Source organism: Tarenaya hassleriana, unplaced genomic scaffold (assembly GCF_000463585.1).
Source record: "Tarenaya hassleriana unplaced genomic scaffold, ASM46358v1 Cleome40, whole genome shotgun sequence".
NCBI classification, from domain to species: domain Eukaryota; kingdom Viridiplantae; phylum Streptophyta; class Magnoliopsida; order Brassicales; family Cleomaceae; genus Tarenaya; species Tarenaya hassleriana.
In genome coordinates this window covers 1,055,996-1,065,366 of record NW_010966882.1, presented here as the reverse complement: position 1 = coordinate 1,065,366, position 9,371 = coordinate 1,055,996, and the positions used below count along the sequence as shown (strand labels likewise).

The window sequence follows — 9,371 nt, the reverse complement described above, 5'->3', positions numbered from 1 at the left end:
GAAAGAGAGACGCACTTGAATAATGGCATCGTTGAAGACTAAGCTCCCTGAGGTTGTCTCCGAAGCTAATCTTTTCCTAAACTTTTCATCCTTCGTAAAGGCGTAAATCGCTAGCGGTTTAGGCCTCGAGTTGATGAACTCGATGCTATCTTGGATCTTCTCCAACTAAAACAACATAAAACTGGATTATACTTGCTGTTTTAGTTGCAAAAATATTCATGTATATATATATATATATTCGTTTAGACTTACCGTGATTATTGGCAGCAGTGGACCGAAGATTTCTTCGGTCATTATCTCCGAATCTAACGGTGGATCGAGCAAGATGGTCGGCTCGATGAACCTGCGGAATCGAAGTTTTTGAATCTTGTACTAGTTGGAATCGGATTCAAGAATTGTATTGCGAGTTTTTTAAAAAATCTCCCTCTCTTGCTTACATAGTCTCATCGTCTACCGATCCGCCATGAACGACACATTCCCTGATCCTTTTGTCGTCCAGAAGTCTCTTCAACCTCGAGAAGCAGTTCGTGTGACTTATTCTCCCGACAGTGCTCGATTTTCTTGGGTTTTCTCCGAACATTTTCTTGATGCTACCCTTCATCACTTCAATCTAAAAAAAGAAGAAGAACTCATGATATTATCGATCAAAATCGACAATATCCGCTTCTGGCGGATATATAACAAGTTCTATAGTTTAAGATCTCACCAAAGTCGGAGCGTACCCCTTCTCCACGAGCGCGTAATCAACGGCTATACACGCCTGGCCCGCACATGATCCGAATTTCGCCCCAATTACACGGTTTACAGAAACCTTTTTCAACAAAATCCAACATTTACAAAATTATAGATCCGGGAAACGTTTATATAAAAGAATACAGTTTAGATGTTTAGGTTCATGTATGTATATACTTCTTGATCCCATGACCAAGACAGCGAATCGACGATTGCGGGGCATTTTCCGCCGAGCTCAAGAGTCACAGGAGTAAGATGCTTCGCTGCAGCTGACAGTACGATACGCCCGACCCTCGCACTTCCTATAAACAAACGGTATAGACTCATTAGTACGACGAAACCACGGAAAATAACGTATTCCTGTTTTGTTTCGTATGTTCTACCTGTGAAGAAAATCTTGTCCCACTTCTGTTGCAAGAGCATTTCGCCGACCTCGGGCCCTCCCTCGATGACCTTAACCGCTCTGTTATCAAGGTACATAGGAATCGTTTTTGCGAGAAGCAAAGAAGAAGCCGGGGAAAGTTCTGAAGGCTTTAGGACCACCGTGTTTCCGGCGGCTACCGCTCCAATCAGCGGCTCCAAGCAAAGCCCTAAACGTCGGTTTGAAAAAAAAACGTTTTTCTTGTTACGTCAAATGTGAAGGCAACGAGATTATGAACGTTTTGAAGTCTCTCACCGATTGGGAAATTCCAAGAGGAGATTACAAGAACAAGTCCAAGAGGCTCGGGTGATACTTCGGCCGACGAGAGAAGCGCTATGATCGGCAATTCAGCCTTCCAAAGATCGAAACACAGACGATGATCAAAACCCAACACCAAAAAACATAAGTTCAGATCAGAAGATTCAAGAATCTAGGTTTCGAGTTCTTGGATCATGGGAGATTTTGGTCAAGAACATGACAAAAAGGAACAGAGAGATTGTTGCCTTGCCTTCTTGTTGGACATCCAATGTTTGAGATTTGCCAAAGCATAATTAGCAGACTTCATTGTGGTTCCGATCTGCATATATAAACACCGATATCAGACCATGTAACTACAAATTAAAAAAGAAAAAAGAAAAAACACTATGCTTTATCTTTAAAGCATAACATACGAATCTTTGAACACCAGAAATGGGAAAAACCGACAAAAAAAAAGCGAAGAAGAAAAGGCAGAGAAGAACAAGAAGATTGTATGTATGTATGTATGTATGTATGTATGTATGCATGTATGTATGTATGCCTCATCTCTGAAGGCTTCAACATGGTGTTTGCCCAAATCTTGTTCGAGGGCATTGAAAATCTCAGATTCTTGATCTCTGAGAAGATTCTGAATCCCTTTGAGCTGAGTGATTCTCCATGAGAAATCTCTTGTTTTTCCTGTCTTGTAATAATACTCTCTCGCCTCCTCCACTTCCATCTGCAACTTTCTCAGGCCTTCCATTCTCTCAGGTACCAAGCCGTTCCTCTTCTCTCTTCTACTAATTCATTCGCCTATATTTATCCAACATCACATATTTATGCATGTCCCTCTCTGTCTGTCCCTGTATGTATGTATGTATGTATGTATGTATGTATGTATGTATGTATGTATGTATGTATGTATGTATGTATGTACATCACTTGTCGTCTTCCTTTTACTGTTTTTGTTTTGTAGTTTATTGGTATATACAAACTGGTTTAAATGCAATAAGGGTGGGCAAAATATCCGAAAAATCGACCCGATCCGTTATTTGATTTGTATCCGAAAATTCGGATATCCGGAGGTTACAGATCGGACGCGATATTTATTTTGAGATATTTGTCGGATACGGATATCAAAATCGAATTATCCGACATATCCGATTTGATCCGTATTTTATAATAATATTATTAAATATAAGAATAATTTGTATGAATATTTAAAAAACTTAATATTTACACGTTTTTAAGGAAACTCAAGAAATATTTTATATATATTGAAGTTCAGAATGTTTAATCTTTTGAATATTAACATTTATTATGTTTAATATTTGAATTTTGTATTTTGAATATATTTGTATGTGATAGATTATGATTGTGTTTGTATTTGAGTTAATTTTGAATTTTAAATTTTGAATATTATTTATATTAAATAGTTTATACATTTATTTACGTTTGAGTTTGTTCTTTAATTTTAATTTAAATTTTTTACAACGTTTTAGATCAGATACGGATAAAAAATCGAATATTTGTGTGGATCGAATACGGATACGGATATCTCAAAAATCCCGAATATTCGATCTGTACTCATCCCTAAAATGCACCTAAAACCCTGTTTATTTAGAACCGGAAATGCTCGAAAACAATAGAAAAACATAATTTTAGTAAGGAAATTTGCGAGGAAATAAATTTCATTACAAAATTGGCAACAAAATGTAACAAAAACGATGTTACAACAAATTTACAACGTAACTTTTCGTTGCTACGATTAATTTACAACATAATTTCGTTGTAAAATTTATCGGTCAATAACCAAATGAGTTATTTTACAACGCAATTACGTAACAAAACTATATCTTTTAGAAATTAAGAAACCTCTAACATAATCTTCAGAACTTCAACAAAAATCAAAATATACCTCTAAACTCTTTCCGAAAAATATATGTCTATGTATAACGCAGATCACAGCCGACTCTAAAAATCGAAATCTTATTGGGCAATAAAACTGTTGTATTGCAAGCTACATGTATGTATATAAGTATGTGTATACGTGAGCTGTATTTAAATTCTAGTACAATATGAAAAGAAAAGTAGCAGAAACCCTTCTTATTTTGTCTATTTCACAAAAACAACACCTTAATTCCATTTGTTTTGATTTTGGATTAAATTTTCAAAATTTATAAATATTGTAAATGATAACTAATCACTAGTTACTAAAAAAAGTGGGGCAAAATATCCAACATATCTTCTTTTTGCTACAACTACTTGTTATAAGAGTTTGAAAGAAGAATGATTTTTCTTATTCATTGACATGTATCAGATCCGAATATATATACATTGAGAGAATCAAATCAGGAGATCTAGTAACAGCAAAATCAATCTAGTAACAGAAGAAGAAACATAATTGAGAAGATATAGATTTATATAGATATACTCTAACATGCCCCCGCAAGATCGGTCACGGTAGAGAGACCGATCTTGTCACGAAGAAGAATGAAGCGAGACTTCGGAAGTGGCTTCGTCAGAGTGTCCGCAAGCTGATCAACAGAGGATATGTGAGCAACACGAAGCTTGTTGGCCTGAACGAGACCCCAAATATAATGATAATCAATGGCGATGTGCTTCATACGGGAGTAAAAAACAGGATTAGCCGAGAGGTAGGTAGCTCCCACATTGTCGCAATAAATCACAGGAGAGACAACAGATTCAACACCAAGTTCAGAAAGCAAGGAAGAGACCCATTGAATTTCCGAGGATGTAGTCGAGACTAACTTATACTCTGCTTCAGTAGAAGACTTGGCAGCAAACCTCTGCTTTTTCGAGGACCACGAGACAGGGTGACGACCGAGGTAGACAATGTTTGCTCTTGTCGAGTTGAAGTCATCGCGGTCACCTCCCTAGTCAGCATCGGAAAAACCATGCAGGGAACCAGAGTTGGACTTAGAGTAGAAGATGCCAAGAGTTGGTGTACCACAGAGGTAACGAAGAATGCGTTTCACTGCCTGCTAGTGATCAGAGGTAGGTCGGTGCATGTACTGAGCAAGTTTATTGACAGCATAAGCGACCAACTGAAGAGAAGATATTGTAGGCTGTCGAGAACTTGACGATACTCAGAGGGGTCATCAAGGACCGAACCTGCCTTGAGGAAAGAACTGATGTAGATGCCAAAGGTGTCGGAACAGGCTTAGCATCGAGCATATTGTGCTTGGACAGTATGTAACGACCCGAGGCCGTTACGAATTGTCGAAACTGCCCTCACACAGTAACCCGAGACCTTTCAGCGTGTTTTGTCCTCACTCGCACGCATACCGAGACACTTCCCAGTAGGTCACCCATCCTGAGATTGCTCCAGAGCCAGCACGCTTAACTTTGGAGTTCTCTCGGGTAGTCAACCAAAAAGGTAGGTGCACCTTGTTGCTATGAGTAGCTCAACTAATTCTTTTTATGTTATCTTAGACTGTATAGTTCCGGTCTCTCTCATTCCGGTGTGATCGATTCATCCCTGTACCCCCTACCCAGAAACTCGTCAGGAGCCGCCCCTTGTCCGTGCCTCTGCACCGGCGACCACTCCCCGCCCTCCTACGGTACTCTGGGCTGTCACAGGCCCACCAGCTTCCGTCTGGTTCGTCCTCGAACCACACCGTACTGGGAGAGTACCGGCTCTGATACCATCTGTAACGACCCGAGGCCGCTACGAATTGTCGAAACTGCCCTCACACAGCAACCCGAAAGTTTTGTCCTCACTCGCACGCATACCGAGACACTTCCCAGTAGGTCACCCATCATGAGATTGCTCCAGAGCCAGCACGTTTAACTTTGAAGTTCTCTCGGGATAGTTAACCAAAAAGGTAGGTGCACCTTGTTGCTATGAGTAGCTCAACTAATTCTTTTTATGTTATCTTAGACTGTATAGTCCCATACCTATACAACCCTCGGATCTCTCTCATTCCGGTGTGATCGATCCATCCCTGTACTCCCTACCCAGAAGCTCGTCAGGAGCCGCCCCTTGTCCGTGCCTCTGCACCGGCGACCACTCCCCGCCCTCCTACGGTACTCTAGGCTGTAACACAGTAAATCAGAGATATAGCGCCGTTGAGTGAGGTAAATTCCCAGGGGAGTCCGAGTTACCTCGACACCGAGGAAGAAGGAGAGATCCCCAAGGTCTTTTAGCGAGAATCGGGACGCAAGGAGCTGAATAATCCGCTGAACTTCAGAGGAGTCACTGCCAATGACAATTATGTCATCAACATATACAAGAAGATAGACTATAGCAGAGCCATGTCGAAGTATGAAGAGGGACGAGTTTGACAGCGAGTTAGCGAAGCCAATGTCGACCAGAAACTTGCAGAGTTCAGTGTACCAGGCCCTAGGTGCCTGTTTCAAACGGTAAAGGGCTTTACGCAGCTTGCAAACATAGGAGGACCGATCCTTGTCGATAAAACCTGGAGGCTGGACCATGTAAACATCGTCATGGAGAGTTCCCTGCAAAAAAGCATTGTTGACATCCAACTGTCGTAGAATCCAGCCACGAGAGACGGCAAGACTAAGGATGATTCGAACTGTGGCCTGTTTAACTACAGGGCTGAACGAGTCTGAGAAATCAATTCCGGGCCGTTGATGGAAGCCCTTGGCGACCAAGCGAGCCTTGAACCTGTCAACAGAGCCATTAGACAGCCTTTTAATCCGATAAACCCACTTACAGCGGACGATGTTGTAGCGAGAATCAGGCGGCACTAAACTCCATGTGCCATTCCGGAGGAGGGCATTAAACCCATTAGCCATGGCAGAGCGCCATCGAGGATCTCTCAGGGCTTGGGAAACGCAGGTTGGTTCGGTATCATTTGAAGAAGAAACAGAGGAGGTAAGTGAAAATTTGGTTTTCGGTTTGGAGATGTTGTTCTTTGAGTGAGTTGTCATAGGGTGAGAGTTTTTCGGTGGATCAGGAATTGGAGAGGGCAAGGAAATGGCATCAGGAGGGTGGTCTTGGTCATGGTTTGGAGATGAGTTTGTGGTGCAGGGGATGATGGGTGCAGGCAAAGGATCTCGAGAAGCAGGCTCCAGTGAAGATAGTGTACGAGATGGCCGAAGAGGGACAATACTTGAGGAGGTTGATGATGGAACAGAATCTGTAGAGTCCAGGGAGGACTGTAAAGACGATGCTGACGAGAGAAAGCTAGGGAATGGAAATTGAGACTCGAAAAATTCAACATGACGTAGATACGAGAAGAAGGGACATGGAAACAGAGAAACGCACTTTGAGTCAAGGAGTAGCCGAAAAAAATGCAGGGAAGAGACCGAGATTGAAGCTTATGATCAGAATAAGGTCTCAACCACGGAAAACAGAGACAACCAAAAGATCGGAGTTTCAGATAGTTTGGAGAAGAGCGAAAAAGGATTTCAAAGAGAGATTTGGACTCAAGAACAGGAGTAGGCAGCCTATTAATGAGATAGACTACAGTAGGGAATGCTAAAGACCAGTAATTTTTCGGAACAAAGGCATGAGACAGTAAGGTGAGGCTCGTTTCGACAATGTGGCGATGTTTCCTTTCGAAAATGCTATTGTGCTCAGGCGTGTGTGGAGGCGTTGTGAAGTGACCAATGCCATTCGAAGATAGAAAGGATCGGAGAGCAACAAATTCACCACCATTGTCAGAGTACAATGAGGCGATTTTGGACTGAAAATGATTCTCTGCTATGGCTTTGAATTTGGGAAAAATATCAGCAACGTGAGATTTGCGTTTGAGTGGGTAGAACCAGGTATACCTGGAGAAATGATCGACAAAGATTAAATAGTATTTATAGCCATCAAAGGACTCAATAGGTGATGACCAGACATCAGAAAATATGGCTTCGAGAGGTCTAGAAGAAGAATTTGAGGAGAAGAAGGGACGCTTGTGACTTTTATTCATAGAGCAAGAAATACATGACAAACTGGAAGACTTAGACAGAGAAATGGGCAATGATTTGAGCACTTTATTCATAACATCAATGGAGGGATGCCTTAACCAGGCTCTGATACTATATAAGGGTTTGAAAGAAGAATGATTTTTCTTATTCATTGACATGTATCAGATCCGAATATATACACATTGAGAGAGCTACAAATCAGGAGATCTAGTAACAGCAAAATCAATCTAGTAACAGAAGAAGAAACAGAATTGAGAAGATATAGATTTATATAGATATACTCTAACACTTGTACGCATACCCTTTTCCAAATGTGACCATGTGACCGGAATAACAGTGTGATCACATGGTGGTCACATTAGTTATAAAGTTAAATTTATTATGATTTTATCAAATGATTAGTGTGATATATGAGGTGTGTCCATAGTGATTTGGTGTGATCACCATAAATTGAACGTTATAATCAATATGATCATCATGTGACCATATAGTTATTTTGGTTATATAGTTAGGAGAAGGGTATGTGTAGAAATAGTTTTTGCAAAAAGAGGGTATTTTGGATAATGCCTATGAAACTATTGTAGTCTTATCTCTCTTTCTATTCCAATTTTATTTATTTTATATCCGATAACATTTTCCTTTGTTTTTTTGTTTTTCTCGTCTCGTTATTATTATCTAAAATGATATCAGTGGGTGATGGGACATGTGGTTTCGCATAGAGGTGATCGAATCGGATTTCGGTTCGGTTATATTCGGGTTTGATTATTTCAGTTATAGAAAAATTATAATCTTTCGATTTTTATATAAATTTCGATCAGTCAGTTCAGATTCAATTTTTTTGTTATAAAAGTTCATTTTTCAAATAAATTATCGAGTTTTTTTATTTTTTAATCGGTTTGATTCGGTTCAATTTGAGTTTTCGGGTTTAGAAAAATTATAACTGTTTGGTTTTTTATGTTGGATTTAGTTTGGTTACAATTATATCTTATTCGGTTTTATAACCTTCGATTCGACTATTCGATTAATAATCAAAATGACCAAATCTCTCTATCGTTTGGAACGTTTGGGACATGCAGGTGCTCTTTACACGGGAAGCAATTGATATGCTTAACAAATACGTGGAATAGGTATAAAACAATTGTCTATATATTGGCAATTTTTTTTAATAATTCGTAGTTAGCAAAAAAAGATACAAAAATTTTGTTTTTGAGTATGGGTAAAGTAGTGATAACCAAATTCTATATAATGATAGAATGAATTCTATTATTACGCAGAAATATTGTAATTTTTGTCAAATTTAGAGATATAAACTTAATTTTCTAGTTACAATTTCTCAGTTTCAATATTTTTTTGTTAAAGATTTAATAAATATTTTTCTAATTTTGATATTCTGTACATTTTTCTATTAGATATTTGTGTATCAACACATTCAAAAGCCGTTCATGAGTAAACACTGATTTTGCATTTTTAATTGATCCGCCAACTATCTTATTTCTTTTTTTCAATTAACGTAAAAAATACTCAATACACGAATGGACCGTCTAGTGAGTTTATTAATATATATGTAATAACTATCACTTGTAGAAATTAGGTGAAGCTTTTAATATTCTCAGAATTCGAAGCGACTTTGGGTAAGTGTTGTGAATTTTCAACCTAAAAAAGTTTATACAGTAAATAAAATTATCAGGTTTTTATTGGATCAAGGGTTAATTTTGTATTATAATTTTCAAAATGAACAAAGGTAGTATTGTCTAGATGTGCAAAATAATAAATTATGTATTATTGATAATAAATTTAAATACTCTTGATCCAATAAAGTTTCTTCTCAATAAAGGATAAAAATAGTTCGGAGAAAAGAGATAAACTAAAATAACGTGATAAGGAAAATATGGAAGAGGCGAAAAAATTTAAGCACCAAACCTAGTTTTTTGTTATGTCAGCTAACAAGCCGACCGAGCTGGTTCTCTTTGAATCGCACTCGTAACGAGCTGACTCGTTCAACTTGTTTTTATTTGAATTTCTATTTTTCACCTCGACTCGACAAAAAATGAGTCAACTGCGAATTGATTTATGA

At 38.7% G+C, this 9,371-nt stretch overlaps 1 protein-coding gene across 2 annotated transcripts in view; it reads right to left on the bottom strand.

Annotated features, from left to right (window-relative positions):
- LOC104824647 (aldehyde dehydrogenase family 3 member F1-like) overlaps positions 1 to 2,249 on the bottom strand; it is a 3,047-nt gene extending 798 nt beyond the window's left edge. Inside the window, exons 1-9 of one of the 2 annotated variants that reach the window (XM_010556760.2) lie at positions 1,953 to 2,249; positions 1,662 to 1,730; positions 1,409 to 1,505; positions 1,116 to 1,322; positions 910 to 1,034; positions 707 to 811; positions 438 to 610; positions 253 to 343; positions 5 to 165 (exon numbers count right to left, since the gene is read on the bottom strand). In XM_010556760.2, the coding sequence (XP_010555062.1) occupies positions 5 to 165; positions 253 to 343; positions 438 to 610; positions 707 to 811; positions 910 to 1,034; positions 1,116 to 1,322; positions 1,409 to 1,505; positions 1,662 to 1,730; positions 1,953 to 2,153 (1,229 nt within the window). In that variant the 5' untranslated portion in view covers positions 2,154 to 2,249. The remainder of the gene's footprint in view (positions 1 to 4; positions 166 to 252; positions 344 to 437; positions 611 to 706; positions 812 to 909; positions 1,035 to 1,115; positions 1,323 to 1,408; positions 1,506 to 1,661; positions 1,731 to 1,952) is intronic. The other variant, XM_010556759.2, reaches the window with a different exon arrangement.
- Between the last annotated feature and the right edge of the window lie 7,122 nt (positions 2,250 to 9,371).